This window comes from Apus apus, chromosome 22, assembly GCF_020740795.1.
Source record: "Apus apus isolate bApuApu2 chromosome 22, bApuApu2.pri.cur, whole genome shotgun sequence".
NCBI classification, from domain to species: domain Eukaryota; kingdom Metazoa; phylum Chordata; class Aves; order Apodiformes; family Apodidae; genus Apus; species Apus apus.
The window spans coordinates 4,662,093-4,683,191 of NC_067303.1; the positions used below are offsets into that span (position 1 = coordinate 4,662,093).

Sequence of the window (21,099 nt, forward strand, 5' to 3'; positions counted from 1 at the left end):
TCACCTTGTGCACAGAGCTTTGGAGAAGACACTCCCAAGTGTCTGCTGGACACTGCTAGAAGCAGCTCTTTAAGCAGAGACTGCTGAGCCCAGACCCATCCATTTCTTGCACTGCTTATTCCCCAGGTTAGGAGGGGGATGAGATAAGGAAGGTTAAGAGCCATCAACTAGAACCAAAGTTGCTGAAGTGGCCCAAACATTTCCTCTGAAACAGCAGGAGACAACACAGCAGCAAGGAAAGACTCAGTGCTTGGAATTCCAGGACCCTTTTACCTTGACCAGCCAATGAAAGCAGCATTCCATAAGCAATAAAAATTGGGGGAGACCTGGGGGTCCCACATTTGCAACAGCAAGAACAGAGTCTGAAAGGTCACTGGCACCAAATGAAAGCCTCCTTTGCCCATCCACCTACTTTCCCCTGCCAAAAGCTCCAGGCAATTGAAGCAAAACAACCCCCCAAAAATTCAGCAGACAAAGCTTTTTTTCCTTTAAGCTTATTTAATGATATTTGAAACGCTTAAATTTTCTATTTCCCAGATCCTGAAAACAGATTTCTTTTTTTTAAGTGACCAATATTTAATTCCAGAAACATACAACCTTATCAGCTAAGTCATAAAAGAGCTATTTTACAAACATACATCTGGATAATTAGAACAATAAAGTCTTTTTAGACATTCAAACATGATCAGTAAAAATACAGGATTATTAATAAAGATTTTTTGTGTATTTTTAAAGAATACTTCCAGATTTATTTATTCTTTTCTTCTCTTTAAAGTAAATCTCTGTTAAGAGTACATGATTGTATGTTGTACAAAGAAAAATAAAAATATTCTAGTATGAAGAGAGCTCCACAAGACTTAATTCAAAAGAAAACAGCAGTGTTTTGGCTGCAGTATCCCTTTTGCAGTACATCTGCTTGTCAGTTGGCACCTTTTGGGGGGAGGGAATTAAGGAATTTCTTTGGGGAAAATAATACCAGATACCATCAAGCACTGATTAGAATAACCAAGGGTCACCTGCTGAATGTCACACCCCTCTTCTAGTAACAGGGGCAGTATCTGTCAATCAGTTTTATGGACACACTGGGAATAGACATAGTGCTACCTGAAAGCTGACCCAAGCCTTCTCGACTTCTTAGCTCTTGTGGTTTATGTTCCTCATCTTTCTTTCTGATCCCACCTATAGGATGTTCAGTCTCCCCTCCCTACAAACAAGGTATGTTCAACAAACCAGGCTCTGCATTTACTCTTTCTGTCCTTCTACAGAAGGAAGAGATTTCCCTTTCCAGAAAGTACCCATGTGACTTGTCCATCAACTATATCCCATAACAGCAGAAATCACTTCCCAGGAGGACAGGAAAGAATGGATGCTGTACTGCAGCTTGGCTCCCAAGACAAGAAACCCTTGCTCATCTTGCATTTGGGGAGGAAAATACCCCAAACCAAACACTGGGGAGTAGGGGCTGGGGCAAACAATCCAGAGAACCTCATCCTGCTCTGCAACCCAGTCTGAATAAGGGAATGTATCAATCACCAGCCAGGAGTGGAAAATTCCACTCCACCAGCTCCAGAGGCAGAAATCTGGTCTTCCAGCACACTCTTGAAGAGCCAGACTAAGGCTCTCTCTGATCCAGTGTTCATTTTCCAACAACCATGGAAACCTCCTGGAAAACTTTTAGAAAGCTAAGGTCCTAACAACTGCTCCTGTTCCTGGAGTGTGCAGACCAGGGGGTCTGATGAGGGGGAGAACAAAGGTCCTTTTATGTAAGGGGAAAAGGGCCTCAAACACCAAGTCTGTCCATGGCCCACTTCTCTTTCTGGTGGGATCAGGTGAGAGATGCCACATCAGCATGAGGCAGAGTCCCAGCTGGGGGGCTTAACCGTGTGGCTGAAGGCAAGGAGGGGAGGTCCCACCCTGGTGGGAATGGAAGGGCTGGGCTCCTACTGACAATGTACCCATACCCGTGCCAGGGCCTGGTGAGTCCCGAGGAAGAGGAAGCTCCTGCCAGCCTGGAAGAGAACACTTTGGCTTGTGTTGGCAGTGAAATGCTCTGCTGGTGAAAAATGGTACTTTGTGCAAGTGGCTGCTACACCAAGAGAAACTCCTCCCTGCCCTGTGAGGGCTCAGGGCTCCAACTGTCCCATCAGGCCCAACACCATCTCTGCTCAGCCTCTGTTCATCTTTACATGAACTCATCCCTTGCACATTCCTAACAGCAAGAACAAGAACAGGTTTTCTCCTAGGTGAGCAGACAAAGGACAGACCTGATTTCTTGCCAGTAGCTAAAGAGGAACCGTTTGGTTGGAAGGAGCAGGAGTCTGATCTTTCTGCTGACCAAAGACAGATTCTCAGCACTCCATGATGCACAGGGTGATGCAAACCATAGCAGTTCTGACAGCTTGCTGTGGTTTACAGGTTTGGCTGGTTTTGCTGTTCAGTTTGGGGGCATGAAATAGTTTAAAACCTGGGAAGAGGGGTGCAAAAATGGCTGCCTACACTCTCCACTAGCAGTTGTATTTATGGTGTCTGTGACACTGGGGACAGCTTGAATCACCCTATGCCAAGCAGCAAGTGCATGTCCTAGGACCAACTTCAGAGCCAGGGCACTTAGGCTGCCCAGTGCTGGCTCTGCTGGTAGCCTGAGAGTTCCCATCCTGTTCCCAGGCTGGAAGGAATTCCAACAACAAAACTCATCAGAACAGGCCTGAGCAATCCCTGGAAGCTGTTTCAGCCCTGGTGTTTTGCACATCTCTGTTTCAGTGAGAACACATTGGCACAAATCAGTTAAAAAAAGAAAACAAACCAAAACAACCTGACCCCAGCCCCCAGTAAAACCCCAAATCCCACCCCAAGCCCTCAGCAAGACATACTTTCAGGTACTAAAACTTACTGGCCCTATAATCAGCAGTACCTGTGGCTAACTCAAATGGCAGCCCTTATTCATTCAGTAGTGAATCAGGGGCAGATCGGCCCCACATCTTTGAAACACTTCTGGGTTTGCATTTCTTTTTTTTTTTTTTTTCTTTTTGATCCAGAGAAGAGTTACAAAAAGTGCTGCAGGTCCAAGTATTTTTATCACTTTACAAAGGAGACAATGATCAAAGCCAACAAAATCAAGACAAAAATTAAACTTGTCTTTCTCCTCTCCCAGTCTGATCTTGCATTTTAGCAAGGAGACCCCTAATGGGAGATGGGAAAGAGAAAATTTGCCCATCTCAAGTGCCTGGCTATTTAGTGCATGGAAAATTCTTGTTCCACACGTAGTGACAGGAGCAGTTCCCATGCTATTGTTGGCTACAGAGAGTTCCAGCCACCAGTCATCCTAACACCTTCATAAGTAGCTCTTGGCAGTTGGAGTGCCCAGCAGGGAGTGCAGGGTCCAGTCCAGTGAAGTCAAGATGCACTTGCACACAGGCACAGCCTTCCCCCTCAGCCCTGAATTTGGTTCAGGAGCAGTGGCAGGCAGGGTGTACTACATGCACAGGGCTAGAACTGTCACTACCCAATCAAAATAGAACAAAAAAAAAAAAAAAAAGGCAGATTAAAAAATTAAAATGTGCTTTTGATACACGGAATGAAGTCAAATAAATACAATGATTTTTTTTTTTTAAATGTCTAAATACATTTTTATATCCTACACCCAAAGCTCTGTACATTTGGTTTGGTTTTTCTGTTCTGAAAAATGAATTTTCTGGTAGCAAGGAGAGGAGCAGAAATACAATAGACTCCCTCACTGACAAGATAGTGCAGATGCCCCACAGGAAAAGCACCCCATGCCCACTTTGCTGCAGTTACAGCTCATGTCTGGATGGTTCAAACCCTCTCATCTCAGAGTCCACAGGGAAGACAGCGGGTGCTGTGTCCTGATACTCTTCATCCAGTCTTCAGCCACTTCTGAAAACATGACTAGCTTTTGTCTGAAGGAGGAAAAAAACCAAGAAGAATAAAAAAAACAAGGGTGGTGAGGGACAGGAGGGGCAATGAGAGAAGAATTCCTAACGTTTCTGAACTGCTGTACTAGCAGAGGAGGTGTTATGTGAGAGACAGCACATCCATTTCAACTTAAGATCTTTTTCAGTGATTCCAGCAGTTACATCTCTGAGATGCCTAAGGCCAATTTAAAGGACTCATGGCAACCACTTTACACAGCATCAGAGACACCCCAGAGAAAGAAATGACAGATTGTGACCATTTTACATGTTTAAAAACCTTCCTTTGGGATTTTCCATCAATCAAGCCTTCTTTGAAAGAGAAGCTGTAGGACCTGAGATGCAGGTCTTTGGCAGGCAGGGGTGAGACAGCCTGCAAAGAAGCTTTTCAGAGGAAGGAACAAGCTCCTCTGCACATGGAAGTCTCAACGGATTCAATTGACCCGACGTGGTCTCTGCCCCATGAGAGGTGCTCAAGTAGGTGAGACCTTTTTTTTTGGTGGGAGTGAGAAACATTAATTGCCTTTGTGTTTTCCATTCAGTGTCTGAAGCTGACATGGGCTGTGGTACCAAATACAGACAGTCTGGTTGTGTACCTGAGTGCTCTCCTGTGGAGGCTGATCCAGCCAGCCCTTGGCGTCGCAGCACGGTGTAGTCTTCCTCAACCTCCTAAAAAACAAGAACAACCCCACAACTCAAGTGCCTCTTTTTCTGTTTTCCAAGTGAACAAAGAGGGCTTCACACAGGGTAAAATTAATTTCACTGCATGGGAGCGGACTGGAATCACCCACGTGGCACAGCAACCCACAATGGATCTCAGCTCCTTTATCAGGAGCTTTAGCAGACAATATTCCATTTTTATTTTCCAGTTACATTGAAGGCTGGCTACATGTCAGTATGTCTCAGCCATCCCAGTGCTGTGCTACAAACCTTCTACAGCAATGGCTGTTATGTACAGAGCATCCCCACCATATACAAAACAGCATTTTGAACATAGTGGGGTAAGTCTTTTTATGTCAGGAATTCATAAGCCTTAGGTCAGTGGCCCCTTCCAAACTCCACTGTTGAAGAGCTGCAACAGTTTTGTCCTGTCCCTCAGGAATCTCTCCACATTCCAACCAAAACAATATACATCCTGGCCAGCTCTAGCAGAACTAGTTGCCTCTCATGAACTGCAAGCAAAACAACACCAAGTTTTCTGTTTCAAAAGCTTCCAGAGAGAAGAGCCAAAGACAAGAACCAGGCATGGCCCTTCTCACCCCTCAAAGTTATTTGCAAGCTCTTTTCTAAAGCAAAACCTAAAGAATATGAAAGAGGGTTTCAGGAGGACGGGGCCAGACTCTTCCCAGTGGTGCCCAGGGACAGGACAAGGGGCAATGGGCACAAACTGGAGCACAGGAGCTTTGACCTGAATATGAGAAAATACTTGTTGACTCTGAGGGTGACAGAGCCCTGGGACAGGCTGCCCAGGGAGGCTGTGGAGTCTCCTTCTCTGGAGACATTCCAAACCTGGACGTGCTCCTGTGGGATCTGCTCTAGGGGATCCTGCTCTGGCAAGGGGGGGTTGAACTAGATGATCTCCAGAGGCCCCTTCCAACCCTGATGACTCTATGAAACCCCTGAGCCTGCCAACCCATCATACCTTTAGCTTTTCAAGGTCATCCTCTATCTTCTGAATATACCGCATCATCTGCAGCCTTGACTCCAGAGAGAAGGGAGGGCTTGCTGCAAAGGAGCAGGACTCTTCCACTGCCCCCCAGCGTGAGGCCATCATCTCCTCAGCAAATGGGGAGCTTCCTCCATCTGACTGGGTGTCCCGTGGGGAAAGGGGCTGCTGCTGGGCAGAGTCCAAAGAGGTGCGGCCACCCGCCGTGCACTGGAGAACTAGAGATGATACCTCCTCATCTGTGGAGCTCTCCTGCACTGTTCCGTATCCATCAAGGATCAAATAATTTCCTGTTAAGAGAACAGCTTTTTACTAACACCTCCAGCTCAATAATCACCAGGAACCACTGAACTGGAGACAGTTTAAGCAGACTTGAAGAAAGATAAGTGGTGAGAGGCCCATCCCCCGAGACATTTTAAAATGGATAAGGAAAAGCATTTATGAACACTACACAGAACAGTGATTATAGCAGACCAGGGCAGTTTGGTGCTGAATTTAGATTCAGAGATCATGGCTGGGTTTTAGACTGCAATTGGAGAATGACATGATTAGATGAGGTAATGACCTACCTTCCTGTTTCTCCAAAACCTATTATAACATCTGAAAAACCCGCACTTTTACTACTGGTACCCAACAGATCAGACTGCTCGAGTTCCAGTTCCTCCAGTAACTAACTACAGCACAGAGGATGCTTTTAGATGGGTTAACTTTGGGCTCTGAGCACCCTGGTCTAATGGGAGGTGTCCCTGCTCATGCAGGGGGGTTGAATCTAGATGGTCTTGAAAGTCCCTTCCAACCCAAACCATTCCATGATTCTAGGATCTATTAGAAGATGAAGCAATTATAGTTAGAAATGCTTTCACAACCTGTACCTTGAAATAGGATTATATTAAACCATTTCTCTACAGAATTACAGCAAATCTAGCATGTGGAGTCAGAACTGACTAAAACCAGGTCAGTCCAATTCTGATGTCCCTGTGCAGTTAAGAAAATAAACAGTATAAGAGGTGACAAATAAATTAAGGGCTTTGAGTTGTTGGCTCAGTTTTAATAATTTAAAATGTCTCAGTAATTCAGGGAAAGAAAAATGATTTTCAATATGTAGTAGGAAGGCAGCATTCAGACAGCCACAAATTGGCTTACTCACAATGATAGAATCCCATTTTTCAATAAAAGCATATTTATGGCTAAGAGATTTCAACACTAACAGTCGTACAGAATCGACCTTCCAGGAGCTACTTATAGTCCAACATACATGAGATAAACACCAACTTGTGTGCTAAGGTTGGTGCAGTGGTCACTTCAGCTGATCAAAATCATGGGACTTTCCAAACACCAAGTGTGCAAAGTCCCATGGAAGTGCTCACAGCTGCTGTCTTAGGGCTAGTTTTCTGCCAAAAAACTCTACCACCTTCTTGAAGGCTGGAAGAGATACACTTTAAGCTGCTGCTCAGTTAATAGCCAAATACAGCACATGTAGTAATAACAACAGAAATAACAAAAATAGCAGGCTTGTAAGAGCTGCAGACTGGGGGAAGGTCACAGGAGACATTCACAGTGCAAAGCCAAACTGTAGGTCTCTTTCCTGAGGCTTCATCAGAAGAAGCCAACACAATATCTCTAAAACACCCCGGGTCACAGGGGCTGTGTGTATACAGAGTAAGGAAGTGCTCTGCCTTCAGGGAAAACATCTTCCCTCCAGGTCCCAACAGACAGCAGAGAGAGAAAGTGGTCCAGTGGCAACAGCCACCAAGGGCCTGCATTGTGCCCCAGCCTCTGCAACTCCAGTCTGCCACAGGGTATTCACCCAGCACTACTTCAGCTCCTTGCATAAAACAGTGGTCATTAGGTACATGTTTGTACAGCCCTTCTCAGAGCTAAAATGGCCCTCAAGGACTGAGTTAACTTCAAAATCTCTGTATCATATAATTAAGAGAGGAAAACATACTCCTTAGTATCTTTTATTTAAAACTGATCTTGAGTCTCTAATGGTGGATGTGGAAAGACTTGTGCAATGAGGAAATGAATACTCCAGGCCCAGTCTGGAGCACTGTGTCCAGTTCTGGAGTCCCCAACACAAGGAGGACATGGAGCTCCTGGAGAGAGTTCAGAGGAGGCAATAAAGATGATCAAGGGCTGGAGCAGCTCTGCTCTGGAGACAGGCTGGGAGAGTTGGGGTGTTCAGCCTGGAGAAGAGAAGGCTCCAGGGAGACCTTAGAGCACCTTCCAGTGACTGAAGGGGCTCCAGGAAAGCTGGGGAGGAACTTGGGACAAGGGCAGGGAGGGAGAGGACAAGGGGGAAGGGATGAAAACTGGAAGAGGGAGATTGAGGTGAGACATGAGGAGGGAATTCTGGAGTGTGAGGGTGGGGAGACCCTGGCCCAGGTTGCCCAGGGAAGCTGTGGCTGCCCCATCCCTGGCAGTGTTGAAGGGCAGGTTGGATGGGGCTTGGAGCAACCTGGGCTGGTGGGAGGTGTCCCTGCCCATGCAGGGGGTTGGGACTGAATGATCTTTCAGGTCCCTTCCAACCCAAACATTCTATGATTCTATGAAACGTGCTCACCTGAGATCCGTATTTGCACATCCTCTTCCTCCTTCCTTTCCATGAGTTCACCTTCAGATGGATTTTCATCACTGTGAGCTTCTCGGGCATCAAAAAAATGCTCCCCACTGTCATCAGCACCCATCCCCCCTTCCAGCTCTGGGGCCGAGATCTCCAGATTCATCTGGTCTATTGCTAAGTTGCTACTCGACCCGGGGTCTCTCCCGACCAGCTGCATGGCATCCCCTGGAGCTGGTGACTCAGCTGAAGTCCGGAGGCCATAACCAGCTGTGGATTCCTGAGTCCCTGTTCTGGGAAGTGTTCTGTCTGCTCCAGGCTGGTGAAATTTGCTCCTGTCAGAGTGCTGCAGCCCAGGCTCACTTTCACTCTCTGTTTGGGCTTCTTGAGAAACGGTCCTGAACCTGGGAAAGCGCTGCCAGTCTTCAAGGGTCCCCTTCTCAGCAAAGCCAAGCTGCTGCACCAGCAGCTGTTTCAGCAAGCCCACTGCAAGTGGAGAGAACATCCATCAGGCTTCACAGACCATAACCTCCCTAATGGTGATTAAACCAGACATAAAGGCCACCCTTTCAAAAAGGTGTACCTCAGAGCTGGCAGCCTTCTTATTGCTCTTGGTAGGAAAAACTGGGATGAAGATAAATATATAAGGTCTGAAGCCTTAACTCCAACATTGTACTTGACAAGCAAGACCAAATATGTCAGTACAAGTTCCCTCTTGCTCAGGGAAAAACAGAGAAATCATCTACTAAAATTATCCAGCAAGTGAGCTGGAGTACAGGTGAGTGCCCAGTACCCATGCCCCAAATAAACTAAAAACTATGGCTGTAATTGGGGATTCCCACCTGAGAAACAAGAATCCTGAGAATATTCCACTCAACTTGAAATGCCAGATCAAAAACAAAAAAAAATTGAAGACACATTTTCCCTAAAATTTCATGCAAATTTATGCTTGCTTGAACTTCAACCCACATTCCTTTGAGCTCTCAAATCATCCCAACCAACTACTTCATAATAAGGACACATTGTTCAAAACGAAGATATGATACTGCCAAAAGGACAAGAACACTGCTCCTTCTCATCATGTGATGCTCACTCATTAAAAGCTGTGACAATACAAGAGTCCCTCATCCAAGTGGAAGGATCTTGTCCAAATGTGAGTGATCCACTGCTGCTCTTTATGGGCTTTTCTTTAAGTCTGAATAGTCCTGAGATACTAGGTCACCAATACTACCTTTCCACAACTCAGAGACTAAGGTTATCTTATCACTGGTCTCTGAAAACAAGCACCAAGACTCAGACTTTGTCAAGCTCCCACATATTCCATCTCAATTGCAGATCTCCTGTTTTTCTCCAGTGCCATGAAAATCAGCCCACAAGCCAAGTGCATGGTCTTCTAAAACACTGCTGACTAGCCATGGCACTGCACAAAGGGCTGCAATAGAATTTTGGCATCAAAGAACTCCATGGGCAGTGAGTAACAGCTCATTGTGACCTTTGTTTTATACATGGGACAAACAATGAGGTCCCTAACGCCAATGAAAGGGCCAGTATATGAATTCAGAACTTAGAATTCCTTGCTGTCAGGCCCACCTTGTTTTGCTGTGCTGCGATCTACAGCTGAGAGAAAATGAGTAAGTAATATAAACGTGCTTTAAGATGTTATTTTAGCTCATTGATTTAGATGGTTGACATAACAATTCCCATCTCTCCACCACATCCCACCAGACTCTGCCCACAGATACTCACAGTTCCTCAGTGCATCCAGAGCCCACTGCCCTTCTGATTCAGAAGGTAAACTGGAGGTTGGGTGCTCGTAGCATGCAGAAGAATCTTTCAGTGTCAGCTCTGCCTGCTGCACTTTGTCAAACTGTCTTTCTGCCACAAGAAGACTTTCTACCTTGGACTTTTCAGACATGATGGGTGAAGAAGACTGAGCATTTAGTAATAAGGGAGATTCGAGGCCCAGATCTTTATCTAGTGAACAGAAACAGACATTCAGGTTCAACAAGTTTGTCAAACATGATGATTAAGTGCAGAAACTTCTTCTCCACACAGAAATCTCTGAAAACACCAAAAAGTACAATTCCTGAGCACAGGCTTGGTAAAAGGCCAATCCTTTTCAGGAGGAAAAAGCAGCTTTCCCAGCAATTTATAAAACAGATGGAAATAGTAAGAGGTACGTTTCTAGGAGTTTCAGTCTCACTTCTCTACATGACTTGTAAAGAAATAACTCCTTTCCAGAAAAATGTCAAAGCTACCAGAAGATTCCCAGTCCACAAGGAATATGGCTTGGCACATCTGCACTTGAGGTAGCTCGTCTACTGATCCCATTTCTCCAGACCACAGTTTTACCTGGACTTTGTAGACTACTGGCAGGAATGTCATGCTGCTCTTTGAGCTTCTGGTGCTCCTCTTCTTCACGCTCCTCTCTGCAGGCAGGAAAGAGTGAACACATTATTTTAGTCACATGTATCTGAATCCCTGCAGGAGAACCAGTGCTGGCAATCTCTGAGCAGAAGAAGGGGTGCTGAAAAAAGAAAAAACAGCCCTTCCTCCAGCTACTTTTACTTACTCTCCAGGTCCTGACTGTGGTGGCAATGGAATCACTCTTCTAGTACTCTCCATTTTTACAGTCCCTGCCATCTGAGCTATAAGGTCCTGCCACCTGCAGTAGAAACATCAAATAAAAACATGCAAGGCATGAAGCACAATGAATACTTCTCTATTTAACACCTCTTCAACCCAGCTGTTATTATTACTGCTTTTCTTATCAAGAGAAATATCTCATTATTTTTAATTCTGTTATAGTCAATGCAGCATCTTTCAGCCACAAGAGAAGCACCACAGCATAATGTTCAGCTCAGCAGGATATTCTTCAGCAGAAGGAAATTAATGCCAGCACCTTGGCCAACTGGTTCTGCATGAGGATGCAGCATTATTCCAGGTAGGTATGTGGCAGTCAGTCATGTAAAACCAGAATTGCAAGGGTAAAGAAAAGCACTTTTGGGGTCAGGAAAGGGGTTGGAGTGAGCCAGACAGCAAACAACAGAAGCAATGAGTGTGTGTTGGGGTTTTTTTTTAATGTAATATATATGTGTGTGTGTGTGTATATATACACACACATACATGCACACCCTCCCCTCTGCTTTTTAGACCCCAGAAAAGAGTATCCTTAGATATTTCCTACATAGCTCAACCGAGCTGTATTTTCAGCTCAGCTTAGAGAAGGAGCTCAGGTAATTCACGGCCACCCGCACAGTTCCCACCATCAAGCAGATGTAAAAGACCTCTCAGGTTCAACCATCAAGCAGCAGATGGAGCTGAACCTGTTACTTACACATTCTTTTCTGAGACAGTCTGTGCCACCAGTTCATAAATGTGAGCACCATTCTCTGACATGGAGATGACGAAGAAAGCTTTGTTATCTGCAGCAACACAGGGAGGGAAGAGGTTAACTAAAGGCCACACAGCTTTTCTGAACATTCCTACAACTGGGCATGACTCCAACCAGCAACAATGGAAGAAGAGTTCAGGAGATGAACCCTATAATATACAAAACATCTTTCTCCACCCAGGAAATCTGCCTATTAGTCCTGAAAAAGGAGCCATTACCACCCAAGCAATTTTGAAACAGATGTATCTCTCCTCTTCTCCTTTCTAATAATTGCTAGAGTACCTTTCAACTAATACAATCAGAGTACTTTAATTTAGAAGCCTATTTAAAACTCAAGCTATGCCTATTACTGATGCAAAGAAGTTTAACAGCTCATACACACAAAGCAGGATGTTGGACAACCAAGAATTAAGCCTACGCATTTTTCCTGTGTTCTGCTCTGGCACTCTAGACAAAACCATCTCTCCTCAACTGAGCTAATCTTCATTTTTTACTTCCTCTCTTGCTTTCCCAAGTGGTTACACTGACCTGTTGCCACCTGACGAACCAGTACAGTGTTCAGTTTGATGATGGGACTGAAGATGTGTTTACTATCAGCTGTGGATGCCAAGATTTTACTGTGACACTTCAGGATGAGTTTATCATCTTGTTTCTGCAACAGCACCAGAATGTCCTCCAGAAGCAGAGTGTAGAGATCTGCACCAAAGAACTCAGAATGAGTTAAAGATTCATAGTTTTCTCTCACACCCCTGCAGAAAGTAAAAAAGCTGCATTTTTTGATTACTCATGCAGAGGCAGTAATCAGTGCTATGCCATCCTAGGCAAAGCTTGCAAATCTTCCTCATCAGAACCACAGCAGCAAGATACAGATGGAATTGGTTCATCTCATGACTGACTGCTGTGTCCCTGCATGGCCTTAATGATGCTCCACCACACTTCAGAATTGACAAGAGTAATTTAATCAGCTCTGAGAAACACACAGGATTATAGGTGGCAGCAGGAATCATCACTGGAAGCTGCAGAAATGCTTTCCCTCTCTCAGCAAACACACACAAACTTCAGCTCAGCTGGTGGAACGAGACTCACCGATCGTTTTGTCACGATTGACCTTCCAAATCAGAGGGCCTTCATGGAGCATTTTTCTCTTTGTTAGATCCAAATTCTGTCACCAGGGGAGAGAAGAAAAAAAGGAGCCCTATGAAATCCCTGTAGAAGTAGTGGTAAAGCATGGGAATGTCAGAGGGAAAGCTCCAACAGGCACTCCAGTTTGGAGATAAGCAGCAAAAGCCAGTCTGCAAAAAGAAATGTGGAGCAGGAGTAGGGAATGATTGTAAAACAGAACCTTGTGAGAGGTGTTTCTTATCACTCTTCCTCATAGTTTTGCACAGAGAATTTTCCTACCAAGTCAAGCTACTAAGGAATGAGGATGTTCTCTGACTCCTAGGGAGAATTTTTTCAATTATCCCATGCAAAGCTTGCGGTTCAAGGACTACAAGTGGTTAATGCCTCAGCACTCAGTCTGCAAGCCAAGTGTGCCTACAAGAGACACACTGCTACACAAATCACCCCAATGACCTGATGGACTTCAGAATGTCAATGGATTCCTCAGTCATTTCCCTGCTTGTGACATTAAGATCTGCAGGCAAGAAGAACTGACAATTTTCACAAGTCATTCCTTGCAAGTCGCAGAGTCTACAATCAATGACAGCAAGATTTTGTAACTGCCAGGAAGTTCTTCATTTCCTCACTAAATGCTTGCAAGTTCACTTGTGGAAGGCTCCAGAACCCAGCTTTATAGAGGGGTCCTCATATAAAAATGTCTTTGGGCACACGCTGACTTTGGAGAAGGCAAGGCAGTGATAAATAAACACCAGAGAACCTACATGACACACAAATAGTGGCAAAAATGAAGAACTAAGTACCCTGTAACTAAGAATTAGAATTTCAGAATTAAGTGCTACACCTCATGGCTCTCTGAGGCCTGTTCCAGTTCCAACAGCACAGCTAAGACATGGATGTGAGCATGAAGGATCATGAAGGAGGCCTAACATCCAGCAGCTCTCTCTTATATGAGACAGAAGCACAGTAGCTTGCAGACATTAAGATTTGTTTCACAGCACTGACAAGCTTCATGTGCAGAGCCAAGTTTTTCCATCCATGGAGATCCTCAGGAAAGCAGCAAAACTCAAATTTCTGAGCCTAACGGTTTTAATTTGTGTATAATATTTGTGTATATATATAATGTTGTGTACTATTTGACTGCACATCAGAAGACTGTAGCAGAAAGAGCCACCAACTGAACAGGGCTGCAATCTTCATTTACATAGAGATGGCTTTGCTGTTTGTCACTCACCCTGAACTCCTCCATCATGGGATCCTCAGACTTCAAGTAGGAGAGGTCGAGACGACGCTGATAATCTTCCAAGTGCTGCAGGGAAGGCAGTGAAGGTGGTCACCTCCATTAGCAAAACTGACTAGCCTCAGAGAGCTGGCAGTCAGGAATATTTCCACACATCCCCAAATGCCTTCCCAAATTCCTTCTCTTACAGGCAAAATTTCTCTAAGTACAATATAAAGTCACTCGTAGAGGCATTCCAGGTGTCTTAAACACCTTGCTGCCCTTCAACTCTCTTCTCCAACTTTGGGGTTGTCCAGCCTGGAGAAGACTCCAGGGAGACCTTAGAGCACCTTCCAGTGCCTGAAGGGGCTCCAGGAAAGCTGGGGAGGGACTTGGGACAAGGGCAGGGAGGGAGAGGACAAGGGGGGATGGATGAAAACTGGAAGATGGGAGATTGAGGTGAGACATGAGGAGGGAATTCTGGAGTGTGAGGGTGGTGAGAGCCTGGCCCAGGTTGCCCAGGGAAGCTGTGGCTGCCCCATCCCTGGCAGTGTTGAAGGGCAGGTTGGATGGGGCTGGGAGCAGCCTGGGCTGGTGGGAGGTGTCCCTGCCCATGCAGGGGGTTGGAACTGGATGATCTTTCAGGTCTCTTGAACCCAAATCATTCCATGATTCATGACTCTATGATGCTACCTGCTTGTTCTCAGACTCTTTGACAGCCTGGTTCACATGGTTCAGGATCTGACGACAATGATCTGCTGCTTGCTTCACCTTCTCTTTCTCTTCAGGCAGTTCTGCAAGAGAAAAAGGAAATGTAATGATGCTTTCCAAGAAAAGCTGAAAAAGTCAGAAATTTAGTGCAGTTTGCTGACCTCGAGTTTGAGGAAAAGAACTTGAATTCACAGAACAGCCTGTCAACAAAAGCACTGCATTTCAAAGGGGAAATGATGAAAATCCAATTGGGACAGAAATAATTTTCTGCCCTGCACAAGACACCAGCCTCTCATGGTCACTGTGCACAGCACAGCCCTTCCTCCTCTCCCTTTCTTGAGGGGCTTGTGACAACAATTCACTCCACAAGCATCAACCTGAGAAGTATTCTGAGAAACCAAGAGAGTTTCCTAAGACTCCATCATGGTACAAAGGGAGTCCTGGGGGTAGATATTGAAGACCACACACCTCCAGCTACCTGCAGTCCCAGGATCTGGCAGCTGACTATTACTGGCTCTTGCCTCTCTCCCAGTCCTTTTTATTTCTTTCTTTTGAATGAGAGAGAAACAGACAAAGAAACACCATGCAAAATATTTTTATCAAGAAGTGTTACATAGTAACTTTTCCCATCCAAACAGCTTAGGGAAAGTCTCTCTAGCTACATTGATGCAGCCTGACCATAAAAACCAGTCTCTCATCACAGCAAGAGCAAAGAAGTGTTGATTTTCCAGTCATGCCACTTAATCATACATGGTGAACCCTAACAATTCTCACTAATATTAAGAACTCAGGTAGCAAAAAAACCCAACAAGTCCATCAAGGATCATGGAGTATTATCAGATGCTTTTCTATTTATTATTAGAGTCAATTGTAAATGCAGTAATTTTTTTTGAGTAATGAAATTACACTGCAGCAGGTAACCACTAGTAAATCCAAAAAGGCATTTTGTGGTATTATTAATCATATTTTTGCCTGTTATGCTGGAAATATATTTCAGTGTAACACATTCTAGCTAGACTCCACCCTCTGCAGGAACAGGAAAAGGTTCTGAAGTGCTTTAGAGATTCAACACATAAGGAAGATCAAGATTCTGCTGCTGCTTCTTGTGAAGGAAAGTATTTCACCCCAGGTTCAACCTCCTTTAAATTCTTAGTTGACCTTATCTTGATAACACCTAAGATTTTTATGAAGCTTGCTTGGTATCAGACTTTTGGGATGTAGGTCAGGTTGCACTCTGAGGGCACAATTTTCCCAGATATTGGGAATTTTTAACCAATAGTACAGAGGATTGTTAGAAAAAACCACACCAAACAAACAAAAACCAAACAACAATCCACCCTGGGTCGATAACAAGAAAACCCTGACCTTAAAAAAAAATCAATTTGTTCTGTATTACCTGCTTTTTGTTCTCTTCTGGAAGCAGCATGGTGATTTATAAGCCTTCACACTACATGATTTTTGCTTAGATTCTGCAATATTTTCCTTTTCCATTTCCTTGCTCACAAGTATGCCCCATGTCTACCCAAGCTTGCTTAAGCAATGGCACAACTTGATTGGTTTCTATTAGATTCTTCATTCTTCACATTTTTATGTTAGTAATGGACAATTAGGGATTTCTGTTATTGAAGATCTTTTTCTTTTTCTCTCCCAAATGCATCTACATAGAAATTGAAATTCACTTAAATGTTTTCTCTTAATAGGTTGATTTATCTATCTGAATGTCCTGAATTCCAAGAAAAAAATGTTTATCAGAGTATACTATTATTGAAAACCAATTTATTGAGACAAATAGAGTAGCATCTTCAGTGACTGAATTCTTTCTAGTTAATTCATTCCTCAAGATTGCTAAATATAACTAGAAAAGCACAGAAAGAACAGGCATGCTAATGAGTATTCAAAACAATAGCACAAATCCAACTTGCCTCTCAATAAGTTCCTCAAGATTTGGTTGCTAAGAGCATGTAATAAGGGAGAGTTACATGATCCCTGTTCTTTTTCCTCTGAATATAATTCCAGCTACTGACATGATCACATACTCTCATAAAAGCATAAAGATAAGGGTGCAGAGACAATATTTTCTTCACTTCTGTTTGGTTGTTACAATCATTAAAATCCACTAGAAATGGATTAGTGTAAAACTAAGAAACAAACTAGGAAGTGGAGAGCAGACAGGGATTCCTGGTTTCCTTCTTCAAAAGCTAAAGGCAAATCAAGTAGTTTTGCCAGTCACTTTCATAAGCAGAGTCTGTTGGTTTATCTCCAGAACTTCAGCACTGCCCTCCCCTACATTTTCAAAACTACACTGAAATGCTGACATTGCACTCTGTGCACACCACAACCAATGCAGACTGTCCTTCACTTATTTCACATTGCATTTCCTTTTTTTTTTCCCCCCTAAGAAGAAAAATGAGTGGAATTTAGAAACAAAGACTGGATTATTTTGTTTCTAACCTGCCCTCCTGTGCAGGAGGCAAGAGTGTGGTGAGCTGTAAAACTGAACTGCTCCTCAACACATGCTTTGAAATGACATTTGCCTCAAAATCCTGCTGAGATGCATGCCCAGATCCTGGTGGAAAGGCTTTTACCTGTGTACTTAGCAATGTTATCCAGCAGCAGAGGGTACTTAGTCAACCTCTGCATCTCTTTAGGAATGATATCCTTCAGCTGCAGCCGGCGACACAGGGGATTGCTCTCAGCATCCTAAAATTAAACAGCACAATAACAACATTTGTCATTTTTATTAAGACTATAATTACCTGAACATGTAACATCTATTCATCACATAAAAGTCTATTACTTCACTTCCCAGTAATTAACTACAAGACAAGAAATGCCAAGATCTATCATTCAGACAACACATTCCCTCTCCATTTGCAATTACATCTAGGAAAGGCTCATCACTTAAACAGCAGCTTCCTTCCCTCCTTATTTCACAGAGACCTGGTACCACCTCAAATCAATCTCAGTCACTGCCATGCAGGGAAGACATCAGTTTAGGCTTTCATGCTATAGCAAACCTACAGTACATTTTTCATTGTAACATCAACCCTTGTATCACCAGAGCTCTTCCCAGCTTGTGGTAATGAAGATAATGTTCTTCCCTCCAAGTGCCACATGTATTCAAGCCCCTTCCCTGGCAGGCAGAATAATAGGTATATATCATCTGTCTTCTGCCTGTGGCATGCATCAGAATTGCACTAGGATTTTGCACTATTTTCCCCACAGAAGTATCCACTCATCCTTGGGAAACTGCCACCTCAAGTGAGATGCCATCTCCTGCCTGGGACAGCAAGTGCTTTCCTGCCTTCTATCAGGACATTCTGTGTTCCCCAGAATTAAAGGCTCCTCCCTCCAGAAACGATTAGCAGAGATAAATACAGTATTGGAAATGATCCCAAGCTGAAGACAATGTTAGACATGATGTCATTAATTATAATAACTGTATCTACAACCATTCATTATGCTGTGCTGGCCACCAGCCACATCCTCAGGCAGCTCAAACCCTTGCATAAAATTCACCTGCACAAAAGTCTGGAAGCGAGAGTCCTTCTTCTGGCGGGACTTGATGACCTCTAGAGCAAAGGGCTGGTTACTGCAGAATGTGGCAGTTGCATGTTTCAGCTTCTCCTCTGCTGGTCCACTAAACTGTGCCAGAAAGCCAAGAAAGCCACATTTAGATAAACTCAAGAGCAGCAGGTGCCACTTGCAACACACACGTGGCAGAACTGGTCTCGCCATGGAAGGAAAATTACTGGCAAAATATGTGAAGTCATTTCCATCCTGCTTTTCAGGCCTTGTCTTCCCAATCTACTGAGGAACCCTTCTGCACCTCAGACTCTGCAGTTCTGTCTCCAGCCCTAGCACATCCATTCCCTTCCATAAACACACTTCTGATTCAGAGGGAGATCTCCACGGTCAGTCACAAGGAGAAGAGAAAAACCTGCACTCACGTGAATGACAAGGGATTCATTACTGGACTGTTGGTCAGCAAAGACCAAAGGTCACCTTATCATGCAGCATCTCCTCAATGAAAGCATTACAAAAGCACAGCTAGGGGAAATGGCAGCCACCTGCAGGGCTGAGTGACGTTCCACAGAGATGGTTCATCTGTCACTGCAGCTCTTCCCATCCCTGCTGCTCAGCCTGGGAAGCAGCACAGTCACTGCTGAAAATACTCACTCTGGAGAACCAGATCTTGTGGGTTTTAGTCTTAGCCACTTAGCCAGAACACCACACAAGGGCATAAAACTATTAACTTAAGGCCTAGCTTGCTCTAGCAAGCACTTGCTAGCTATTTCCTAACACACAGGAGGACTGGAGAGTTGGATGTGTTTCTTTACCAGCCACATCTGATTTTCATTTTCTTCCCTTTTTTTCTGGGATACCAGACAAACAGCTGGATATAAAAAAACCCAACACAACACATGAGATTTCTGCATGAGGAGCTGAGAAGAGCAAGCAGATCCATCTCCACTCCTAAATTAAGTAGCCTTGAAAACAAAAAACAAAACAGGAGATTCCTGAGAGAAACTTTATTTTTTTTTTCCAATCACATTACTCCTGCTCCTGTAATTTGGAACTCAAAAAGGAAGCCTGCACTAGTGCTATAAATCAGAGAAGCTTCAGCTATGTGAAGTCTAGGATTGGAAAGCAGTATTTTTAACTTTTAACTACATCACAGGAAACACAGGACTTAGATTTCAACGTTATTGCAATAAATTGCGCTATTACCTTTTTTCAAACCCCTCATCTTTATGCCTCCAAAACCACCTTTCCACTCTACCCACACATCATGGGGAGCTTATTTTTTCTTCCTTAAATTACTCTTACCTCTAGCCAAATGGAAATCCCTGCAAGTTCTTCCTGCTTTCCTTCAACCCTCCTTCTCTGCCTCTGTGTCGGCTCCATAGAAATGTCACAGCTAAGACCTTCAAGCTCCTGTTAACTCAGAACTACCCTCACTAACCTCTGGCTCTGTTTGTCATCCTACCACACATTCTTTTCAAGTACAAGAAAACAAAACAGGATTTTACCCAGGAAAGCAAGTCTTCCCCAATTTGGCCAATCACAGAAGTCTCATTCCTTTTCCGGACAGCTTTCATCTGATCGTTCAATGCAACTTCATTAAAAAAACAAACAAAAAAGAGAACATTTCATTAATATTGCTCAGATTTCTTCATTTTCAGCATTTATTTGAAAATAAAAGCTATTTTGTATTAAGTTTGCAATCATTTCAATGAATTAACTCAGCTAAAAAAAAATGAAGTGTCCTGCAACATAATAAATTCAGCAGAATATCTAAGAAAATGTTATATGACTGTTTTGGACCATAAAAAATTTAGTAGAATATCTAAGAAAATGCTACATAATTCCTTTGCTCTTCTTCAAATGACCCCTAAGACTCTTTCCAGTCTTATCTTTTCTGAGGCTCAGTATCACTACCCTTTTACAAAGACAGGAATAATGTACAACACACTTCAAGCCACCTGCAGAAAATGATGCAACTGATTATTCAGTGGCAGAGCTGAGGTTCTGTTCCTGGACAGTCCTTCCTCTACACAATTAAAAAGGGTCACCCCTTCAAAACCACCTGCAAGACATCAGTCTTTGCAGATCTGTTTTCATATTCTCCTCAGCAACAGTTGGATCATTTTGAACAGTGACCTATAAAGACCATTCATCAAAGTGCTGCTCCTTTTATCAGGGCATGAATCAGCAAGAGAGAGAATGTGGACACAGATTTAAAAAAATGGCAAGTATCTGAAAGACTGGACAGATGCATTCTTTATCAAAATATCTGTGTAAATCAGAAATGGAAACCTGTGTGTGAAAGGAAGAACAGCTGGAGTATTTTTTCATCTCGAGTGTTGCATGAGGTTGCCTCTTGTTTCAGGGTCACCTGCTTAAATTTTTCAGATCTTTGTATCCAGGATTCCAGGGGAGAGTACAAAGCTGAAAGGCCCCCGAGCTGCTCTTACCATGAAGCCCAAGGATATCCTCCAGATTGGAAAAGATTTTCCGTTTGTCACTGGAGCTGAGGATGCCCTCCCGGGTGACACGCTGGTAGAAGACGTTGTGCAGAACCTTCAGCGTGCGGACGTGAGCTCTCTCGGTGTAAAACAACTCTGGAGAGACAGAGAGGAAAGCAGGATTGTAACGACCTACTCAAGGAGGTGTGGCAGTGTGGGGCCAACTGGGAGACAAACAGAAGACAGAAGTATGAACTGTCTCCCTCACCAATACTGCCCTTGCTTGCTAGCATTCCAGCCTGCTCCAGAATGGAGCCATGCTCTGCTACACAATGTCACAGAGGGTGGAGGGTTGGAAGGGACCTCTGGAGATCATCTAGTCCAACCCCCCTGCCAGAGCAGGATCCCCTAGAGCAGATCCCACAGGAACATGTCCAGGGTTGGAATATCTCCAGGGATGGAGACTCCACAGCCTCCCTGGGCAGCCTGTCCCAGGGCTCTGTCACCCTCAGAGTCAACAAGTATTTTCTCA

General features: G+C 44.1%; 1 protein-coding gene across 2 annotated transcripts in view; it reads right to left on the reverse strand.

Moving 5' to 3' along the window:
- Positions 1-478: 478 nt before the first annotated feature.
- Positions 479-21,099, reverse strand: part of ARHGEF12 (Rho guanine nucleotide exchange factor 12) — a 77,566-nt gene continuing 56,945 nt past the window's right edge. For both annotated transcript variants that reach the window (XM_051638643.1, XM_051638642.1), the window contains 16 exons: positions 20,577-20,723; positions 19,632-19,717; positions 18,118-18,243; positions 17,184-17,298; positions 14,581-14,681; positions 13,903-13,977; positions 12,636-12,711; positions 12,078-12,245; positions 11,493-11,580; positions 10,728-10,820; positions 10,508-10,584; positions 9,902-10,129; positions 8,159-8,641; positions 5,572-5,885; positions 4,526-4,598; positions 479-3,917 (listed from right to left, as the gene is read on the reverse strand). In XM_051638643.1, coding sequence (XP_051494603.1) covers positions 3,907-3,917; positions 4,526-4,598; positions 5,572-5,885; positions 8,159-8,641; positions 9,902-10,129; positions 10,508-10,584; positions 10,728-10,820; positions 11,493-11,580; positions 12,078-12,245; positions 12,636-12,711; positions 13,903-13,977; positions 14,581-14,681; positions 17,184-17,298; positions 18,118-18,243; positions 19,632-19,717; positions 20,577-20,723 — 2,261 coding nt within the window. In that variant the 3' untranslated portion in view covers positions 479-3,906. The remainder of the gene's footprint in view (positions 3,918-4,525; positions 4,599-5,571; positions 5,886-8,158; positions 8,642-9,901; positions 10,130-10,507; positions 10,585-10,727; positions 10,821-11,492; positions 11,581-12,077; positions 12,246-12,635; positions 12,712-13,902; positions 13,978-14,580; positions 14,682-17,183; positions 17,299-18,117; positions 18,244-19,631; positions 19,718-20,576; positions 20,724-21,099) is intronic.